General features: G+C 46.0%; 4 protein-coding genes across 22 annotated transcripts in view; 2 read left to right on the top strand and 2 right to left on the bottom strand.

Moving 5' to 3' along the window:
• The window catches only part of CELF1 (CUGBP Elav-like family member 1), a 57,842-nt gene extending 52,396 nt beyond the window's left edge, over positions 1 to 5,446 (bottom strand). For 6 of the 15 annotated variants that reach the window (XM_050975650.1, XM_050975651.1, XM_050975647.1 and 3 more), the window contains exon 1: positions 5,360 to 5,446. The gene's annotated coding sequence lies outside the window, so the exon portion shown is untranslated. Of the gene's footprint in view, positions 1 to 5,233 lie in introns of all 15 variants that reach the window. The other 9 variants (XM_030239856.2, XM_050975645.1, XM_050975646.1 and 6 more) reach the window with 5 other exon arrangements.
• A 94-nt stretch (positions 5,447 to 5,540) lies between these two features.
• PTPMT1 (protein tyrosine phosphatase mitochondrial 1) lies at positions 5,541 to 7,885 on the top strand. Its single transcript, XM_018908025.3, has 4 exons — positions 5,541 to 5,845; positions 5,916 to 5,996; positions 6,508 to 6,699; positions 7,576 to 7,885. Exons 1-4 carry the CDS (start codon positions 5,675 to 5,677, stop codon positions 7,705 to 7,707), a joined length of 576 nt encoding a protein of 191 aa, XP_018763570.2. The 5' UTR covers positions 5,541 to 5,674; the 3' UTR covers positions 7,708 to 7,885.
• Positions 7,886 to 7,999: 114 nt separating this feature from the next.
• Positions 8,000 to 21,213, bottom strand: KBTBD4 (kelch repeat and BTB domain containing 4). 4 transcript variants are annotated; one of them, XM_050975644.1, is made up of 4 exons: positions 20,719 to 21,213; positions 13,903 to 14,523; positions 10,042 to 10,148; positions 8,000 to 9,639 (listed from the first exon to the last, which is right to left on the bottom strand). In XM_050975644.1, exons 2-4 carry the CDS (start codon positions 14,492 to 14,494, stop codon positions 8,779 to 8,781), a joined length of 1,560 nt encoding a protein of 519 aa, XP_050831601.1. In that variant the 5' UTR covers positions 14,495 to 14,523; positions 20,719 to 21,213; the 3' UTR covers positions 8,000 to 8,778. The 4 variants fall into 4 exon arrangements, with proteins under 4 accessions (XP_050831601.1, XP_018763318.1, XP_009100375.1 ...); XM_018907773.3 differs by lacking the exon at positions 20,719 to 21,213 and adding an exon at positions 17,022 to 17,162; XM_009102127.4 differs by lacking the exon at positions 20,719 to 21,213 and adding an exon at positions 16,960 to 17,105.
• On the top strand, positions 16,280 to 21,469 carry NDUFS3 (NADH:ubiquinone oxidoreductase core subunit S3). 2 transcript variants are annotated; one of them, XM_050975657.1, is made up of 7 exons: positions 17,085 to 17,224; positions 17,343 to 17,405; positions 18,190 to 18,287; positions 18,545 to 18,694; positions 19,502 to 19,627; positions 19,907 to 20,026; positions 21,220 to 21,469. In XM_050975657.1, the coding sequence occupies exons 1-7, from the start codon at positions 17,179 to 17,181 to the stop codon at positions 21,385 to 21,387; spliced, it is 771 nt and encodes a 256-aa protein (XP_050831614.1). In that variant the 5' UTR covers positions 17,085 to 17,178; the 3' UTR covers positions 21,388 to 21,469. The 2 variants fall into 2 exon arrangements, 1 of the variants encoding a protein (XP_050831614.1); XR_007777791.1 differs by lacking the exons at positions 19,502 to 19,627; positions 19,907 to 20,026; positions 21,220 to 21,469 and having other exon boundaries at positions 16,280 to 17,224; positions 18,545 to 18,693.
• Positions 21,470 to 21,580: the final 111 nt, after the last annotated feature.

Here is a 21,580-nt window from a genome sequence, read left to right as displayed (position 1 = left end):
AAAAGCATCATTATTCATAAGTGATTTATTACCACATGCTACTGCCTATTGCTTCTCCTTGGTGTATCCCACATTTATGTGGTGATACCAACCTACCTTACAGGAGCTATCAGAAAAGTTCTTCCATACAAGTAAGTTCTTCCACAAGTAAGTGGAAGCTGCAACTTCCAGCTCTATCAGGAATGCAGCAGGAATTCAGAACTCAGAGAAGCACACTAGTCAGGGAGTTTTGTTAACGTCACGTGCAAGTAGACAAAAGTGCTGGCATTAAAATGAACAGTCCCAATATTTTTTCAAATTTCTCATTACTGAGATAATTGTTTAGGCTCCCTGCAAATTCAGGAAGATAACAGCATATGCAGAATTAGGTCTACACCTAAGCACAGCCTAAATTATTTTCCTTACAAATAAGGATCAAGACTATGTGTCCTAGTCTTGCTCCCCAAGAAATGCCTGTTAAACTTCGTTTTGAATTAAATGACAAAATAATTTTAAACCTAAAGAAAATCCAAAGCAAATTCTGCATCAGACAAATAGTGTCATAGCAGCTTCCACACTGTGAAATACAGAGAGTACCACCTACAGCCAGTCTCTGATAGTGATCAAATTCTGGCACTGAATGCACAATTCAGAGTGTAACATGGGTGATTTTAGCCCGTAAGTATCAGAAAATACTAACTTAACTTTTCCTAAGTCTCCAGTGCATATAATCATGGATTTCTGAGCAGTCAAAACTGCTTTAGAGAAGGAAATATATAATCTTTTTCCTTCCCCAGAAAGATTTTGATATTTTCAAGGGTGTCACTTCTAATGTCACTTAGGACTGTGCAAGCAATTTTTACTGTTTCAACTTGTCCTCACTTGTGCTCCACATTGTAGTCATCAAACAGTCACGTGCAAGAAAAAACAACCAACAAAAACCCAAGAAGAAATAGAACTCATCACAAAGTTGACCTGTCATCCAAGAATTTTTTTAGTTCAGAATTTAAAATGGAGAACAAAAAGTTTTTGAAGACCAGTAACTAGAAAATACAGGTAAGTAGGCAAAAAATATTTCAGAAGGTGCTCTGCTTTGGAATACAAAACTATAAATTAGAGAATTACTGTTACACTGTGTTGTGCCTACACAAAATGCAAAAACTAGATGTGATGCTCAAAATACATTCTCTCTTCCTGAAAGATCAATATTTCATTGCCTTCTGAAGAAACATTTATCAAAACTCTATCTTGTAAGATTTTGCAGAGATAATAAGATGCCTGGTGTCCATCCTGCAAATCTCTACCTATACTAAGAAAGAGGCTACCGTTTTTTGTATGTAGACTTGGACATTGTCTGCTAAGTGCTTGATTTGAATTACAAACTCCTCTGCTTTGGAAAAAGCAGACATGAATATTCCCTTTCCAACAGAGTCTAAAAAATTTGTGGATTGCATGCCTGCATTGGAATATCTTTTGAACTGCATAGTTTGGGACAAAAATAGCAGAGAATATGCATGGGTTCAGTGAAAGCCTGAATTTTAAGTGATGTTTGAAGGAAAACAGTTTTACTTTGACATGTGAAATACAGAAATCTAGTGGATAACAACTACATTATCTTTGTGAAAGGTGCAGTACAAAACAGCCAGCAGACAGAAGTGAAAGCTACCCAAAAGAACAGTTTTGATAGTGGTGAAAAAAAGAAGCCACGGTCCTGAAAAACTCAAATTATTTTAAAGTAAAAACAATTTCAGACAGTCACCTGAGCTCTTATATGAGCTGGGAGGGCATCCAGTTCTGAGAGAACACAGAGCATGTCAGCATTAAAAAAAATGCTCTGCAAAGGAAAGCCTGCCAGATACCACACCAGCATGACACCAGATATTCAACAAACACCCATCCTCTCATCCATGTGCTCATTCAAGATCTCCTTGAGGTGTGCTGCTGAAAAGGACAAAGCACCCAAACTGCCTGCTCATTTGCACGGATTTCAGCAATACTCAAGCTAGTTATTCCATGCTATATTACAAGCAATTCGGCCAAACCAATGTAAAAATTCCAGAATGATATGGTTTTAAGCCCAGTTTACATAAACTTTAATCTACCTGGGACTTTACCTATACAAGCCAAGCCATTAAATCAGTTATAAATCTACTCTAAATTGGCAAAGATTCATTATCAAAACCTGCAGTTTGTCAGTTTGTCACTATTACTCTGCATCTAACAGAGCAGCCAGAAAGCCAGCACACCTTTTCTAAAAACAAAACAAAAAGACAGCCCATGCTATACTAAGTATACTGAAGATACAAAGGTAACATGTATACATGGGACAGACAAGACAGCTTGTGGACAAGGATTCCTCTTCTGGCATAAGGCTTTCACTTATATATACCTGTGACACAAACCACATCATCTAAACTGAAATTCTTCACTAAGAGTTGGAAACTACTGAAGACTTCTGTTCAGCTATCTAGCTGCTCATTGTTCGTCCTGAACTCAGCTGTCAATGATGCATTTTCTTTAGCACAGAGCTAAGACAGCTGGGAGTTTGAAGCTACTCAAGATGTCAAAGATGACTTCCTTTCCTTGGGATGATGACTGTGCTGCACTCTATTGCTGTCACACAAATAAGCCTGCTCTGTCCATCACTGTTCAGACTCGTGAGCTATTCCTCCCTACAGCAAAGCACTTGTAGTCTAAGCAGCACTGCAGCTTTGACCCAACATGTATATTAGTTCTACTTGCTTGAGTCTCACATCAGGTGCAAACAAGATGATGTTCAGTTGGTATTAGGAAAATCTCCTCTTGAAATGTTTGTGGCTGATGACTCAGTAACTGATAATCAATAGCCACAATGCCGAAAAATATGCAAGAAATAGTTAAGGAGCAACCTGCTCACAACAAAGTTTCCCAATAAGTTCAATTAGATGCTGGATTTCAGGTAGAATCTTACTTAACTCAAAGTGAATCTAAATATTTAAGAATCACAGAAGCTTCTACCTTTTATGAAATTCAACAAATACATGATACTGTCAGTGATTTTAGAAGAAAATTTACACAACATGATAAATATTTCTCTTATTTCAAAGCATCATATTTTGTTTTAACCAATAATTCTTCAACTGATGTACAGGTTGCTTGGCAGGACATGGATTTATTATTAATGAGATAGACAACTATTGTTTGTCGATGATCCTGCCACATTTTTTGTTTTCTCCTTTAGAGAAGTGGTGCCAGGGACCATGTTTTCAGAACCCCTACTTGTAGCAGAAGAACTCAAAGAACCTTCCCCATGCCATGCAAAGACAAGTGCATCAAGTTTTGGAGGCCTAGCAGAAACATGGATACAGTAAGAAGTACACAACAGTGCTACCATGGATTTCTTTACGCTGTCTCTCACAGTGAAAGATGGGTACATTCTTCTCACTTTGTAGGCAATTCACTTGCAAAACAAAACTACCTAACACATAAATCTTCATGTTTTAGTGTTCATGACTTCAGAACAGTCACTTTTCAATCGTCTGCTTTTCTACAGATGCTGTGTTCCTGCTCTCTTTTGCATTTAAACAGAATGTCCTAGGCTTGCATCAATTATTTTCCTACCTATTTAAAAAAAAAAAAATACAAAAAAGGGGAAACATGTAACAGAGCAGTTAGGATCGGGCATTGATTTTCCCCAATGTAACATTAGAAATTTAGACAGGGAAAGGAAAACCAGAATAAAGACAGCCATGAAAGAATGAGCATTCAGAAATGGTGAATGCACTCCACAGAAAACCCTATTTAAAAATTCCTATTTAGGGATTTTAGTAGTATATACATCTGCACCCATGTCTATGAGCAGGTATAAGATTTGTGCTGCTGTCCTGGGGACTCTTCAACAGCAGGAATGGAACAGAACATATTAAGCTGATAGATACAAGCTGTACCCACCCTAATACTTCCTGGCTCAATCTAAAGACATACAGATTAATTTTAAACATCTACCACAGCAGCAGTATTTCCAGCAATGCTGCTTCTTCAAGACTTAGGCCCAGACACAATTCTAGGAAGATACAGTATCTCATATTATGCAGAGATCCCAAGAACATAGCCAAGGGGAGTGGAAAAAAGAATAAAAATGTGATGGGTTTATTAAGGCTGTGCAATGCCAAGCCAGTGCAGTAAAACCTATCTGATGAACTAACCTAGAGAAAAACAATAGAGGAGACCACGAAAGACGCTAGGAGAGAGTTCAGCATTTTTTGTGATCACTGGTACAAATACACACACAAAAAAAAGCACAAATTCAAGACAGTCAGAAAACACAAGCTCTTGTAAGCCAGAAGTCAAGTGTGCTTCATGATATAAATCCCCACCAAATACTTTTCTAAATCCAGCGAACTGGTGAAACACACCCAACGACCACATTCAAGCAGGACCTACAAGAAAGCTGCAATGCTTGAAAAATGTTCCCCGACAACTTCTGGCAGAAGAGAATGCCTGTGCCTTAAAGGTGAAAATGTCTGGGCCACAATTCCTCAGGAATTTAAAGGAGTGTATTCTAAGGTTGACTCTCAACTTCCTTCTCGTAACAGTCCTATTAAAAAAGCATGCTATTAGCAACCTTCACTGCTTCTTCACGTATTTATCACCCATTTTACGCTCCGTCTCTCCTGGTTTTTATATTCTTCTTCCTGCTTCATTCCAGCAGTGTCCGTCACGCCTTCTCATACTTGAGGACTGTAAATCCTCACTCTGTGCTGAACTCCAGTTCCCCTGATCTTGCTTCCCGTACGCCTGACTCGCCTCCACCCCTGGTGCACCAGCACGCATTTCACTGCTCCAGCGGACAGACCCGCACCATACCGACGACAACAGCAACCCCACCCCGGGTTCCTCCAAGTGCCCGGGGCGCCCAGCCCGGCAGGCTGACGGCGGCCGAGCCCGGGGCAGCCGCTCCCCCGCCCCGGGGTCCGCCCGGCCTCGCCGCAGCCCCCCCGCCCCCAATGGCGCCGCCGCCGCGGGCCGAGCTCGCACCCGCAGCGCCACCGCCACCGCCCGCGGCGCTGTCAGCGCTCGGATCAGATACGACACCCGGCAGCCTCCGGCTCCGGGCCCCGGAGGGGCTCCCGGCGGGGCGGCACCGCCCCGGGATGGCGCGCACGGGGCTGCGGCTCCCCAGCGGGCGGGAGCGGGGCGGCCGCCTCGGCCCGGCAGGAGCGGCCTCGCGGCGGGAGCGCCAGGGAACGGGGGAGAAGGGGCAAGGAGCCGTTACCTGCGCGAGGCAGACCGCGCTTCCCGCCGGCTCGGCCCGGCTCGGCCCCGCGCCGCGCCGTTCCTGCCGTGCCGTCCCTGCCGTGCCGTGCGCGGCCCGAGCTCCTCCCGGCGGCACCGCCCTCACCTGCCCCGGGATCCGCCCGCGCCCCGCTCCGCTCCCTGCGCCGCCTCGGGCCGGCTCTGCAAGATGGCGGCGCTTCCGGGAGAGACCACGGCGGGCGCGGCGTGGGGGGGCCGGGGCGGTGCGCCCGCCCTCCCCGCGCCGCCGGCCCCGCCGCGCCCCGCCCGGCCCCGCCCCGCTCCGGCCCCGCCGAGCGCCTCCCGCCCGCGACCCGACCCCGCCGCGGGTGTCCCCTCTGGTGACGCTCAGTACGCGCGTCCGCGGCGCTCCCCCGCCCGTCGGCCCAGCCCGACCCGGAGCGGCGCGGTCCCAGCGCGCATGGGGGTGGTGGAGGCGCTGGGCGCCGGCGCGGCGCGGCTTCTCTTCTACCCGTCGCTGCTGTACACGGTGGCGCGGGCGCGGCTGCCCGGGTCCCGCCGGCCCTGGTTCCACCGCATCGACGAGGTCGTGCTGCTCGGGGCGCTGCCGCTGCGGGGGCGCATCAGCAGGGTAAGGCGGGCGCAGCGGGGCGGGCCGGGCCCGGAAGAACGGAGGTCCCTTATGGTGCCTGTGCCCGCAGCTGGTGGCGGAGGAGAACGTGCGCGGCGTGGTCACCCTCACCGAGGACTACGAGACCCGGTTCCTCTGTTTTTCTCCCCAGGTGAGCACCGGGATTGCTGGCGTATCCCCCCGCCCAGCTCTCTCGTCGCTGTCTGTCCCGGCACCGGGGAGGCTTTAGCCGCCTCCTGTCATCCCGGCAGCCACCGCCAAGTCCTGTGGCAGCAAAGCCGGGACTGCTCGTACCTAAGCCGACTTTAAAAACGATGCGACAAACCAGTAAAACGTGAGCATGCGAGTGAACTGCAGCTGCAGTGACAGGGAAATACAGGGAGCACGGAACCCACGTACATCACTATACAGGAATGCCTTTGGGTTGGGAAGAGATCCCAGCCTCCCTCTTTTCCTTTAGCTGAAACACATTTTTTCAGTCCCCTTTAACTACTACCTTCTGATGACCAGGACTGAAGTTTTCATACATCTGATTTGAAGGATTGATGTTCAAAGTCTGTTAACAGCCTCTCTGAATTTCCCAACTTTCTCAACAAGTTCTGAGTTTCTTTCAGTAAAAAAACGCACCCAAAAGTTCACTGACCAAATCTGGTCTGTTACAGGAATGGGAGGCAATGGGAGTGGAGCAACTGCGTCTTAGCACTGTGGATCTAACTGGAGTCCCCACCTTGGAAAACCTGCACAAGGGCGTGGAGTTCATCCTGAGACACAGGGCCAGTGGTAACAGTGTCTATGTGCACTGCAAGGCAGGACGTTCCCGCAGTGCCACCATGGTGGCAGCATACTTAATTCAGGTCAGGAGTCTGCTAAGTGGGGTGAATTTTCATTAAAGAATGGAAATAAAATGCAGACAACCTTAACAGTTTACTCTTGCTCAGGACACCTGAGCATGTACAGGTTAATATTCCATGATTTTACAGAGCTGGGACACCCATTTTAAGAGAGGCCTCAAACTTACCTTGTTTTGAATGCAAATTATGAATTATTTTTCTTTTATTAATTCTTTCTGTGGGGGAACAGATTGAGGTGGGAATAAGTCACTCATGGGCACAGGTTCACTTAGCAGATAAACATACGTTTTGTTGTTTGTATTTTCTCCTTAGTTCACTGGAGTAGTGGTGAGCCTTCCTACGCTTTTCCATAAATACAAATCAGGATCAGGAGAATTAACTTGTTTTCTGAGTTCCTCTACGAATGCAACTGGGGAAGCCAGCACTAAGAACAAAATCCCACCTGTGGATTTTTCCCTTGCTGTTACTAAGTGCTCCCTGGATAATTTTCCATTACTGTTGAAAAGAAAACTTTCTCACTAAATGCTGAAATGCAATGGCAGTAGCAGTAGAATTTAGAAAAAAAAATTTAAAAAGCAAGTTGCATTTTTGCTCTGGCCTAGTGGGGCTAGGTCAGGAGACTGTTCACAACATGAAGAAAGAGTGAGCAAGATGGAAAATGGAGGGCCCAGGCAGCAACCATTCTTCTATAAGTGAGGGACACATTTCATGAATGCGTGACTTGCAGGCCTCTCTGAGAAGAACATCAAGTAAACCTAAGGGGCAAAGCAGCAGCAAGCTTTCTAATACCTCTAATATTGCCTGTAGCCTCCAGGAGGGTTCTGTTAACTGGTGCAAAGATGGAATGGATTTTCATTTGCTGGGTTTCTGCCTTTTCAGCTGCATCACTGGAGCCCTCAGGAAGCAATAGAGGCCATTGCCAAGATTCGTCCCCACATCCTCATTCGACACAAGCAAGTCCAGGTCCTGGAGAAATTTCACAGGAACATGATCACTGGGACAACTGCATAACTTAGTAAAAACGAATCAAAATCAGAAGCAAAATCCTCATTTCAGCTGCTATAAAAAAAAGGTTTTATGATCTAACAAAAGCTTAAGGGTTTTCGTTCTTGACAGTCAATAAAGAACATTTTATAGTAAAGGGGAAATAGGGCTGTTTCATTAAAGATTTCTTTCCTTATGGCTAATATCCTAGATCTCTTGGAGTTCCATAGTTCTTTTCCACACATCAGTGCTGAGCAGAACTGCAATCCACAGGAAGTTCAAAAATATTTGTATTTGAAGCAAAGAGAAAAAACCAAAATACTTTGTCTCAGTAGAGACTTTATTCAGATTCTCACCCAAAGGGTTACAGTGCCAACAGAGAGGGGTAGGAGGAAGTGGTCTTATTTCTGTCTTTTCACCAACACTATGTTATAATTACATGTGGAGATTTCCTGTACAGTAAAGCCAATGCTCTAAAAACAATCTCCCTCTTCTCTTTACACTAGGTGATGACAGAGCAGTAAGCAAGTACTCAGTTGGTTACCACTCCTCGAGGAGAAGTGCTGAATGTAACCTAAGGGTCCTGGGGTCAGTTCTGGAATCTGTCTGCCAGGCCCTCCTTCTGCAATAGGACACAGGAATGTTAAAATAGGGGCATCCCTGGGGGACACAGTGCACGTCTAACTCTGTGACTGACACAGCAGCAACACGCAGTCTCCTAGGCAGTTAAAACTAGCAGTCTGGGCCAAGAAGAATGTTCTCCATATGCCACAGGATTTTTTAGTGGTGGATTGGTTCCAGGCTAAAATAGCCATTTGCTGCTGTTTGGGCCTCAAATGCAAGCAGCTTATCATCAAGGAATCAAAGTAAATAATATTTAGTCCATCTGAAATCTAAGATACGGCAGTTCCATACGGTTTCGATAGTGCTATGTAAAAGAATAGGCCCACAGTCAGAAAGCCTGTACTTCCTCTGCACAGGTACAGAGGATGGGGTCTTTACTGGATGTTGTGAGCTTGTAGTAATTGGGACTGGTGCTGAGGGTCGTGGGTGTAGCACAGCAAGACAATGTTGCTGTCTTTCTATCACTGGGCCTGTTTAGGCCAGGACAAACTGCAGGTTAGTGAGCAGCACTTTGATGCCACTTGTGACTGTTACAACAGAGGTGGCTGGGTTAAGTTTAAAAGTATTTGCATCGCCCTTTTTATAGCGGTCGCGAAAGACATAGATGCTGCCATTGCAGCTGGCAATTTTCCAGAGGGATGGTACTGAGCTCCAGGCATCTGGGAGGCACAGCCGGGTGAAGCTATCCAACAGGGGATTGTAGCAGAGCAGTGAATCGCCCTCGGCCACAATGAACACCACATCCTTGTGCACAGCAGCGTGCATGCACCCAGCAAAAGGCAGTACATATGGCTTCACGTGGCATTTCTCTGTGTTGGTATCATAGCACTGAATGAGCCGAGAGGGCTTGGTGAAGAAGTCTAAGTCATTTTCCTCCCCACCCAGCAGGTAAATGACACCATTAAGGTTCACCCCTGCAGCTCCAGAGACTGCCACTTCCAACTGGCTGGTCTCTGTCCAGACGTTGTCTCGTACTCTGTAATATATGACAGCATTAGAGAGAGTGTCCTGTAGCGTTTTCCCCCCCAGTGAATATATTGCATCCTTGCTCGGCACAGAGACCAGGGTGTGCTGGAGCCGGTCACGGGGCAGAGGAGCACACCATTCCCAATCTATAGTCGCATTGTTGCACTTCCACATGCGCCGTGGAATGGAGCCACCAACGACGTACAGGTCACTGCCGTGCTTGCAGGCTGCGGTGATCTGGTGACACAGGCTGTTCTGGCCACTCACACTGATGGAGTCATCGTCAGCACAGTGCAGAGAGACAGCGAGGGAATGTGTACGTGATGACTCCTTTCCAATCAGGTAGATGTGAACATTTTCTCCAATCACCTGAGCGAAAGTAGAAGTGTGTCAGCAAAATTAGATCTGTTTACACAAACATCAGTGCTGCTCAAGACTGAATTTTTCAGTTTAGGACCCTCCTGTGGGCCTGCCACCCTAGAACATCCAGGATTCAGAGCCTCAAAGCCTTTTCAAGATACCATTCATAACTGATGCAGTGAAATAGACACAGATGTCACTGGAACACAAGTTTAGATAAGGGCCAATTACATCACTGATGGAATACAGTTGTTACCAGGGGAATGCCAAATATGGATTTCTGAACAGTTTATTTGGTAAATGAGGTGAAAGAAGTTATTTGTATTAGACCTGTGAGCAGAATACCCTGCCCTGAGAAGTGTGAAACCAGCAAGTGCCACATCAGCCCCAGAACATAAGGTCTTTTTATACCTTCAGACTGGATCGCAGAGTCTCCGAAAAGCCTGCTCGCTCCTCCTTGTTGAAGTTTATCCAGGTTTCTATGGCAACTGTTGGATTCTGAGAACACGGAACGCCATCTGCAGTTCGGGGACAGAAAGGCATTTATGATATCTAGACAAAGGTGTTTATACTCAGCCCCTTTCCTGCGGCTGCCTCCCCCCACTCCCACCACAAAACCTATTTCTAGAGACAAAAAATAGACAGAGGTGTTTATAGATTTTGTCAGGCATGATCAGCACTGCCAGCCAGCCAAATACATTAAATTAATTTGGGTAACTGTAAGAAGACAGCTGCAGATCTTAAGCACTTTGGATGAAGTTTCAGCAATCTATTCAGGAATCTATGTCCAAGAGAAATAGGACAGGAAAGAGAACTTACACGCTGTGTGATGACGACAAATACTTTCTTATTTAATCATTTAGGCAAAAAGATTCTGTTACTGAGAATCTCAGCACCTGCCTTTCTTTCTGGCTGGTCCTAGAAACCTGTCTAGCAAAAGTCATCTACAAAATACGTCTGAGCACTGTCAGGCAGCTGACCCTCATGACTGAACATCTGGTGTTGCTGCTATCCTCTTAACATTTGGAAATCCCCAATGAGCTACTAGAGCTTTTCTTAGCTGTGTGGCAGTAGGAAACACTCCAGAGAGTGCATCAGATTTAAATCTCTTTCAAGACATAACTGGAAGTTTTGGTTAAACCACAAAGTCTTGCATCATCATCGTCAGTACATTACCTAAAAGATTTTAGGTATTTCCTTCCAGTTTGAAAGCCAGCAATTATGCCTGTGTTCATTGAGAAGCTTCCCTATGAAGACTCTGATTTTGTAGTCTGTTCTCATGACAAACTCTGAATTCAATGATGCTGAAGGCACCAGACAAATTCCAATTCTTTTCTCTATAGTGGAAGGGAGCAGAAAAAGTGTGGCACAAAAGCAGGTATTTCAACTTTGTTTAAAAGGATTTGCATAAGCTAACCATCACACATAGTGACTAAATAGAAAAAAAATTTTGAAATTGGTCCTAGAGTGCAACAGAAGGTAAACTTAATAAATTACTATTTCATTAAATTAATCTTAATCCTTGCCACTAGAAGTTTCCTCTATTTAATTCCCCATTAACTAAATGAAGATGCAGGAAAGGCAAAATAAAAGGACTTTTCCTCCCAGCGGTAGGGATAGTATTTCAGATTTTAATCCATTTCATGAGCTAAGTTGTGGCAAAAATACTGCGTAATGTGATTCTACATATGAAAATAGATAATGCATGGAAAAAAGTTATACTGAGCAATTGTTTTAATTTAGGACCACAAGTCCTAAAACTGTTTTTATGTGGAATCTCTAGGAAATGTGATTGACCTCTACAGTTTTATTTCATGATTTTAGAGGTTTTTTTCAAATGATCTTGCAACTTACTTTAAAAACTTTAGCTAGGTAGTTATCAAAATTACTCTAAGTTTATTACGGTTTTTGAGCTATCAGTACATTTACTCAATAGGTTCTTGACTAATCTAAATTTCTTTAGATGCAATAGAGATAATTTAATGCAGTATCTGTAGAGACTCTCATATGGACAGCATCAATGTGTAAAGGCTAATTTAAGTCTTATGATAGATTTGCCAGTGCTCCAAGGAAGCCAGTCATGATAGGTTTATTTTTGCAACTGCATATAAAACACATGACACACAAAGTCTGGTTAGTTACTCAGTTACAAAGAGTAATTAAAAGCAAGAAAGAGACACATTTAGATGTATGAGCTGCTTCTACCTTCTTGCTTCCTCTAACAATGATACATAACTGCAGAAGAATGGACTTGTGTCATGGTTTAAGCCTGGCACAATACCAGTGCCCCCATGAGAACACCTACTTCCCTGGCACCTATTGTGAGATATGATCAGAGACAGAGCAAAGCAGGCTCCAACTTAAGGTTAAAAAGAAAAAAAAAAAAAAGCATTTATTAACCTACAACTACAAAGGAAGACACACAAAACACAATAGAACATAAGATGAAAACCTTCCAAAATTCTTCCTCCTCCCCCCACCAAATTTCCAATTTCATTGCCACCCTTCAGACAATCGATTCTCAGTCTCTTGAGGAGAGAGAAGTCCCTCTTGCGCCACACGCCTTCCATGTCCAGTGCTCTCACCACTGCACATGGATCAGAGCTGCTTCTGGGGTTTTTCATTTTAAGGATACTTTGACCAGTTCCAAAGGGAGCACAGTCCTTCTCTTTTTGGGACACCTGTCCCCCCCAAATTTCACCCCCTGGGGCCGAGGGGTCTCTTGAACAGAGATCGTCTTCTTCTCTTCTTCGAGACGGAGGGCACCACCACACCCTCCTCACCCGTCGTCTCTGTTCACTCCTCCACATCACTGCACTCTCTTGGCTCTGAGCCATCGCCTCCCCCTAGAACGCAGTCTCTGTGGCACAGAAACACCCGTGGTTCTGCTGTGGCTACACAAGAAAAGTCCAGCCCAAAGCCACTTCATCATCTCCTCCCACCTAGAATTTTCCTCAACATCTTCTCAATCTCAACATCTTCTAAATCTCATCAACTTCAGGAGGACTCAGCTTTTGCAAGGTTCTCATCTTCCTCAAAGGGGTTAAAAGTCCCGAGCTCTCTCTCTCTGCCGGTTTACTTCGTCAACTCCCACGCCTGTCTGCCCTGCTGGGCACCCCCCCCTTCTCCTTCACGCCGGGCCATTATCACAGGCACCACAGGCACCGGCTCTGTCTCTCTCTCTCCCTCTCCGGGGGGGGGGGGGGGGGGGGGGGGGAGAATGGAGGATGGCTGCCCGAAGCCCTTGCAATGTTCTCCTCCACCCTTGGGCCCAGGCCTGGCCTACCTCTCTCTGGCCACATGGCTCCCCTCCCCCCCCTGCCCAGCCAAAGGAGCTGGGCAGGGGGGTCTACTCACTCTCCAGCGGGACTCCAAGAGGAAGTTCCCCTGGGAGATCACAGCTTTTAACCCCTGTGTTCTCAGAGGCGTATCCTGCCCTCAGTGGACAAACCAGGTGCCAATATTAAATCTGAACACTGATTGGATTGCCCACACCATCACAAAAAACTTCATTTCCTTTCAAACCACGACAACTTGTGACTGCAGCTTCCTGGAGAGGTAACAAGTACTGACTGTACTTACTAGGGCAGCAGATCTTTCAGGATTGGTAGAAACTGGACTAAGTTGTTTATGTGTTGACATGTCCTTCACAGCTCTGAGTCATGGCATCCATTACTGGGGAAGGCTATTACCTTTACAAGAAGGGCAATTATTGCACTACTCAAGATGTTACAATGCCTCTATTTCAGTCACTTGAGTGCCTAAGTAATCCTAACAATTATATACAATTGTAAATAACACTAAAATAGTCTAAAATATGTGCTCATTCTTACAGATGTTGAGTTGCTGCATTGCTATGTTAAATGGTTATGAGCTAAAGGGATAAAAAATACTTTCATCAGATGTGTATTTCTGGTAAGGCTTCTTTGTTTTACTTCTAATGCAAACAAAATTACAACAAATTGTTGGAAGTTGTGTTTAAAAAACGTGTAACACTTCTAACCTGTTGACTAAGGAACTGCTGTGAATTTCCGGCATCCTGTATGTCCCTTTTCTATAGCTTAGATGTTTCATGTCCTGTAACAATTAATAGTTTGGGGCTTTTTCTGATAAAGGCATCCAGAATGTTTTGCTCTGCCTTGCTTAGCTAAGTCTCTGAATAGACAGTGATTATGAAAGTTTGTATCTTTCCATCTATTTCATTCACTACCTGACCAAACTCTGAAAGTCTCTTTCTACATCCACATCGTAGGTAGTTTCAAGAATCCTTACCTGTAAGGATGTCTGTCAGCAGGCGGAGAGGCAGGTGTAGGAACTCCTCTGTCTCCTGCAGCTGAGACAAATGTGACTTTGCACAGTGTTTGGCAGCTGTGTAGAGCTCCATGTCACTATGCTGATCTGCCAACCACATGACCTGCAGACAGTTTCTAACCTGCACCGTACGGGCCAGAAAACGGGAGCACTCTTCAAAAAGGGCAGTCAGCTGGTACATGTCTGCCACTTCATAGGTTTCCTGCAACTCCTCTGCCCTCAGCTTTACAGTTCCATGGTAAATATAGTCCACAAGGAGCTGAAAGACACTCTCACTAACATCCTGCAGCTCAATCACCCGGTTGTGGGCCTCCTTTAGGTTGGAAGTGAACATGGAACGAAAAAAGCAGCTCTGAGCTGAGAGGACCAAACGGTGCAGCTGGAATTCTTTGCCTTCCACTGATATTGTAACATCAGCAAAGAGCTCATCCTCCAAGCATAATTTCATAATACCCTGGGCCACGCGGCCCGAGTGGGAGCGATCAGTGAAGGTGTAGTTCACAAAGTAGTTTTCTTCTGCAGAGGAGCCTCCAGTCTCTTCTGACGAGTCCATGGTGCTGCACAAATCAGACCTCCAGCAATCTGTAAAATCACAATAATTATACGGCTTTCTCTCACCACTAACAAGATTATGCAGTACTTCAGGGTACAGGGAAAAATCAAACATATTGGTAAGAGTCCAGCATATTTTAGACTTAACATAAATAGCACAGCCAGAAACTTGTGCATGAGCTTCAGAATCTCAAACAGCAAATGAGAAGCTGGCATAATTAAAATTATAATATATACCAAACTTCCAGTACAGTGAACATCACATCCCAGCAGGGCTGGGAGACGTGCATATCTTTTCACCACTCATTTCACTGACACAAAGAAATGCAGCAAGTTATTCAAGTGGAAAGTCCAGCAACTGCCCTAGGAAACTTACAAAGCCAAAAAAAGCAGCAGCAGCATAGCTGGACTAGATGTGAAAAGGATTACAGCATCATACTAAAAAAGAGCACAGGCAGCAGTTCATATCATCAGGAGGTGTTAATTACTGTCAAAACCCAATGATGACTCTGTATCAAGATGAACTGGTTTTTACCAAAAAGATGCACAAAGATGTTGGCCTGACATAACCACCAGTCCTTCAAACTATCCAAATGAGATAACTGATGATTATACTGTTCGTTAATGTGCCAGTCAACTTCAGCATGCAAAACAACATTTTAGATGTTATTAGAGACTGCTTCTCACGTGGAAAAGGGATCAAAATTTAAAAGAAAACATCTCTTAGCAGGTACCATGGATTTTTTCAGTGCTCCAGGTAGTTTGTGGGTCAGAAAAGTTTCTGAAACACAGAAAGACTACTACAGCAAGGAGCTCTCTTTTTTACCATGACCCTTGACAGCATTAGGAGCAGTTGCCTACCTGCATTCACTTTAGACTTATTTTTACAACTGAACTATCAGCCATGATGTCTAATATCAGAAATTTCTTCAATTAATAATAAACATTATTTCAAGAACAATGTTTCACAAAGATATGATTTTTTTTTCTACAGCAGATTCATAGTTACTCTTCCATTACTCTTCCATGGTTTATCTTGTCAAACATGCATTTTCTACAATTACTCTGCTTGATCAGGAGGGCTCCTAAGTTCTTTGCTCAGATTCTGTTCATGAAAGTAGTGTCTACATCCCTAACTGGCTGGACAAGTCCATCTCATCTCTGGTGATAGCCTGCCTTAATTATACTCTCATCTTGATTTTACAGCATCCTGGTCTGTCTGAAAAGCATATATACATTAGTTTGTAAGAGACAGAGGAACTGCAGTCAGCAGAGAACACATCAGTACTATTTTTCCAGCTTTATGAAATATGAGCCTATCTGGCAAATTGGCTTCCACTTTGGTTAAAACTCTTTATCCATACAGTCAAGGTGCTTAGGAACTTCAGGCCAGAATGCAGAAGAGACCACACAGAGCACGAGGACATGGACAAATGGAACTACTCTGCCCCCTTGGCAGGGCAGAACCAGCTGCCCACACTGCCCTGCACAATCCCTAGAGGACTGATGCCAAATCATGAAAGAAATGCCAAGAAGCAGCTAAAGACTACACAAATCTCACATATTCCTTGCAGACACCCAGACAAAGCTCCCCTTTGTGCACTCATGGTGTCTCAGCTATAAAGAAAGAGGCATGCAGGACAGTTAACTGTCCCATAAAGCCAAATCGTCTGCTCCATGCATTCCATAGGCCTAGCTATCAGTGACAGTGGTTTAACCAACACCTAATACACCTTCTTCACAGAATCACAGAGTCACTTCAGTTGGAAAAATCCTCTGAGACCATTGATGCCAACCTCTGGCCGAACACCACCACGTCACCTAGACCATGGCACTGAGTGCCACATCCAAACACCTGAAACACCTCCAGGGACAGCAACGCCACCACCTCCCTAGGCTGTCCATTCCAGTTTCTAATCATCTTCCTGTGAAGAAACTCTTCCTAACGCTCAGCCTAAACCTCGCCTGTTGCAGCTTAAGCCTGTGTTCTCTCGCCCTGTCGCTCGCTGGTTGCCTGGGAGAAGAGGCCAACCTCCAGCTGGCTACACCCTTCTTTCAGGCAGTTGGAGAGGGTGATAAGGTCATCTTTGAGCCTCCTTTTCCCCAGGCTAAACTAACACAGCTCACTCCGCCGCTTCTCATAGGACCTGTGCTCCAGCTTCCTTCTTTCCTCGCTCTTGACAGAGTGGCGGATGCGACGGCGACGCCCGGGATCGGGGAACCCCTAAGCACAACTGACAGCGACCCCGCGGTCCGGGGCGGGGAGAAGGCAGGAAGGGAGGCTGACCCTCGGAGAAACGCAGACTCCCACCAGGGCCGCGATGATGCTGTGCAAGGCTTAGCGCTGGCTCAGGCCGGCAGCTGCCGGGGTCCGCCGCCCTCCGCGCCCGCACCTCCCGGCTCTCGCTGCTCCGTCCCCGGGCCGGCGGCCGCGCCGCTCCCCCGGCCGCGCCGCGCGGCACCCACCTGCGGCGCCTCCCTTCATGCCGCCGCCCCGGGCTGCCCCAGCGGCTGCTCCCGGCCCTCACCCTGCGCCAGGCGCCGCCGGGCAGTCGCCGATTCCGCCCACCGACCCGGAGCCGTCCCCGGGAAGCTCTTCGCGCGCTTCCGCCCCCGGGGGAAGCGCGGCGGTGGTGGCGCTTTCCGCTTCCGCCCCGTGCCCTTGCCCGTCCGTGTCCCGGCGGGATGTGGGCGGCGGCGGCGCGGGGCCTGGCACGGGCCGCGGTGCGAGGTGAGGCTCGGGCGCTGTGCCGGGGCTGTGCCGGGGCTGTGCCGGGGCTGTACCAGGGGCGCGGGCCGGGCCGGGCGGTTGGCGGTGGTCGATGAGACGTGTCCGTTTCTCTCCGCAGCTGGCGCGGCACCGGCGGCGGCACGGGCCCGGCTGGCTGGGAGCTCCGCCGCTGATACTCGCCGTAAGTGCGGGGCCGGTTTGGGGGCGCGGGGCGGAGGGGGCCCGAGGCGTGCGGTTGTGCTGCTGCCGGCCGGCGGAAGCGCACCGAACCGGCCCACGGACGTTCCTGGGCAGCGGAACCGCTTCAGTCCGCCTGTCGGGAAAGGGTTGGTCCGGTCACCCGAAAACCCCAATTGCGCAGAAAAGCGGCTGCGTTGATAACCGTGCTTGCTGAGGGTTCTCCTGCTTGCTTTGGGTTCCTGTCTGCATCCTCTCTCAGATGCGGGGCCAAGCCTGTTTTTCTGTGTAAAGCTGTTCCTGGGCAACAGCTTCATAGCCCCTCATCTCCCTGACCCTCAAGGGCTTTCATCGTAACAGTGAAAAAACCCACCCCAAGAACGTGAGTTCCAAGAGTGTTTTGATTACAAGGGGCTTGCTTAGATGTTGACACATCCAGCAAACCCGGAAAACAAGGCCCTTCCTAGACCCAGGTTGGATGACATGAGCAGTTCTTAAGTTCAGATTGTCCTGTCATCCCTGCTGCCTTCTTTTTCATCTGGCTATTTACTTCTCCATCATCTTGTTGAACAGTTCATGCTGCTCTTTAGAGTTGACAAAATTTTAGCACTGACACAAATTTCCTTCATTTTATCAAAGTGTCTAGTTCTACCTTCTGTGTAACACAAGTATGTTGCTATAGGTGTAGTTTCTGACAAACAGCTAGACTGGTTAAAGGGAGTTACTACTTTTTCTCTAGCTTTTTGTATTCCCTGTCATAATCTTGGAAACTTTCTTTTTCTCCTTAGCTACTGTCAGACCAAAAAATGAAGTAGAGCAGAAGCAGCTATGTGCTTTTGGGGAGTATGTGGCTGAGATTCTGCCCAAGTATATCCAGCAAGTACAGGTAGGTGCTTTTCAAGAAATTGTTCTTGTGTGGGACACGATCCAGTGAACACACCACTTTTTTGATTCCTGTTCAGAGAAGTTGTTTTGGGGAAGAAAAATGGTCAGAATTCCATGAAAAGTACTGCTATTTTTAAGCCCCTTGATCTGATGCCTTTTTGTGTCTGCCGTGTCTCTTAGTTTGAGTGTTCTGCTGAAACCAGCATCATGTTCGGTCCTGTTGGTGTTGGTACTCCTGCATTGTTCTGTTTTCATCAGGTGACCTGTTTCAATGAGCTGGAACTTCTGATCCACCCAGATGGGATCATTCCCGTCCTGACCTTCCTTCGTGATCACACCAATGCCCAGTTCAAATCCTTGGCAGACCTGACTGCTGTTGATGTCCCGTCTCGGCAGTTCCGCTTTGAGGTAGGAGCTGCTCACAGGTGCTGTATTTGGAGGGCTTCACAAGTGCTGATGGCTGTGGGTGCTGTTGCAGCTCTGACCACTTTCTTTGGTTTCTGGCAGTGAGAAAAAAGTTTCAAGTGTTGTAGAAAGGATTCTTTAAGTCAAAGGCCTGCAGTTGCTGAAGAAGTGGAATATTTTTTTAATTCAATATTTTTCTTTCAAAAATCAAGGTAGTAGATTCATAGAAGTAATAGAAATATAGACCCTAATTTATTCATCTTTTCCAGTCACCAAGGCAGTATCAAACAAGGCTTTAAAATTCCTTATAAATTTTTGGGATCTTCTTTTCAGTCTGCTTGTAGTATGTCATAAACAGCTTTAGACTCTACTAGACTTTATCACCATAGACGTTGGAAATGTTCCCTGGTATCCAACCCACTTGCCGAAAATTAAGTGTATTTTTCTTAGCTTTCTCCCACTGATAGTAATTGCAAGAGTGATTGATGGCCATTTTCTTTGAGACAGACCATTAATTGTCAAGTGTTTCCATCCCTCCAGTAGTCTCTCTCTTTAAGATTTAGTATTTATCTTTACTTCTTTGTCATCAGTCATGATGTCTAAGTCTCTCATAACTTTTGTTGCACTTCTAAGGACCAAAGTGACAACCTGTTGGAACCTCAGTTGTAGGAGTGTCTTCTAGTGGCCAGCTCTGAAGTGCTGAATGCGATCCAGCTCATAAAGAATATTTGAAATAGCCCTTGTGTGGCTTTGCTTAGGCAGTGGTGTACTGCAAGGAGATCCATAAATGCTGCCTGTTCTCTGCTTCAGATTGTGTACAACCTCTTGTCGCTGCGGTTCAACAGCCGGATCCGTGTGAAGACATACACTGATGAGCTGACACCTGTCGACTCAGCAGTGCCTGTGCACAAGGCAGCAAACTGGTACGAAAGAGAGGTGAGTGCTGGTGTGCTTGGGAACAGTCTTTGTGGAGAGAGGCTGTATTTTCCCAATTTAAGTGATTCCCCAACACCCTCAGGAAGAAAGAGAAGTGTTTCCCTGGCCGCCTTTTCAGAGTAGGAGATAAAATGGTTGATTGGCTTTTGAATGAATTCCTGTATCAGTTTTGCTGGCACTGTACAAAGCCAGGCATAACTGAAATTTTATAGACAACACATGCAGGTTTTGGGGTTTTTTTCAAATACAATTCAACTAACTTGGCTCCCTTTCATTTAGGTTTGGGACATGTATGGTGTTTTCTTTGCCAACCACCCTGATCTAAGGCGAATCCTCACAGATTACGGGTTTGAGGGCCATCCATTCCGGAAGGACTTCCCACTCTCTGGTTATGTGGAGGTAGGAGATAAAGTCATGTCTAAAGTTACCAGGTCTCTCCAATGCTCTTTTCTGAGTTCCAGTACAAAGATGGGGCTGCTTTACAATCACTTGTCTGTATTCCAGAGGAGTTGTATAGATCTGTGTAGAAATTTGAATTATCACACAAAATATCATCCATAATAAAGGCAGCCTAAGGCTGGAGAAATGGAGCAAATGTTATGTGCTGTATACCAGAGATACTTGCCAGGCAGAGGAAGTGCTTCTGCTTTCAGCACAGTTCCTGGAAGAGTAAAGTTTCCGCTGCAAAACTGAGATGTCTAGAAGGATAAAGGACCAAACTGTTCTTGATTCAGTTGGAACTTCACTTTGTTGAATTTTTGTAGGCCCAGATTATAAAACTGATAAAACTGACTCTTGCTGTTTACCATTTACCTCTGTATGCCAACCACAGATGAAATGATAGTGTTTGGTATCTCTCTAGTTTCAAATGACTGCCCTGTAAAAGCAGGTGTATTTGGTGCAGTGTTAAGACTGAGATCAGTCTCAGAAGGAAACAGCAAAGTTCTGCAAAAAAGAGGCTGTTTTAAGAAATGTAGAAATAACAAAATTCTGCAAGCAAGGATAAGGTAGCATTTCCTCAGCTGGGGTTCAGAGATCTGGACTGGCACAGTGAGGATAAAGCAAGTCATTAAAAAGTGTCAGGTACTCACCTGCATTCCATCCTGGTTGTCTTCTTCTTCTCCCCTTGTTCTGAGTGTTATGCAAAAAATTAGAACAACTAAAACTGCACGAATGCCATATTATAAAGATTCATGAGTGTAATCCTCAGTCATGCAGGCCCAGGATGTGCCATCTTATTTAATTGTCTCAGGAAAAATTCCTTTGTCAAATGACATATTAAGCGTGCTATTGCACAGAATTTCACATGGACTGTTAGGGTGGGTGCTCCTAATTCTGGGTGCTTAGTCATGACACCTGAGGGGCGTGGCAGCAAAGCAAAGAGGAGGGTTTTCTTGGACACTCCAGAGATCTCAGTAGCATCTAGAGAGCTCTTGTTAAGTAATGAGACTGAAGCTGTGGCAGAGGCCTATGGGCCTGTGGTTTTCCCATGAAGTTGTCTGCACAGAGGGTGGTCTGGGTCATTACTGGCTCACTGAGCACAGCAGGAGCAGGGTGCAAGTGACTGGCCTGTGTCCTTTGCGCTGTTCCAGGTGAGGTATGATGATGAAGTCAAACGGGTGGTGGCAGAGCCTGTGGAGCTAGCTCAGGAATTTCGCAAGTTCGATCTGAATAGCCCGTGGGAGGCATTTCCTGCCTATCGTCCAGCTCCAGAACCCCTGAAAATAGAAGCAGGAGCCAAGAAAGAAGATGCCAAATAGCAGCAGAAGGAAGCAGATGTGCAGCACCATCCTCTCTGTTCCAATATAGTATTTATAATAATAAAAATTGGTATGAGATACATGCCTGTTGTGATCTCGTGAATAATGTTTTCAAACTAGATGAAAAGCACAAGGCCCTGAAATGCTGATTTACAGTCCTTATGATCCAGTTGGTAGATATTTAGCTGGTGCT

The sequence above is a fragment of the Serinus canaria genome, chromosome 5, assembly GCF_022539315.1.
Source record: "Serinus canaria isolate serCan28SL12 chromosome 5, serCan2020, whole genome shotgun sequence".
NCBI lineage: Eukaryota > Metazoa > Chordata > Aves > Passeriformes > Fringillidae > Serinus > Serinus canaria.
Note: the sequence above shows the minus strand (reverse complement) of the source record. Positions and strands in the feature narration are given on the sequence as shown.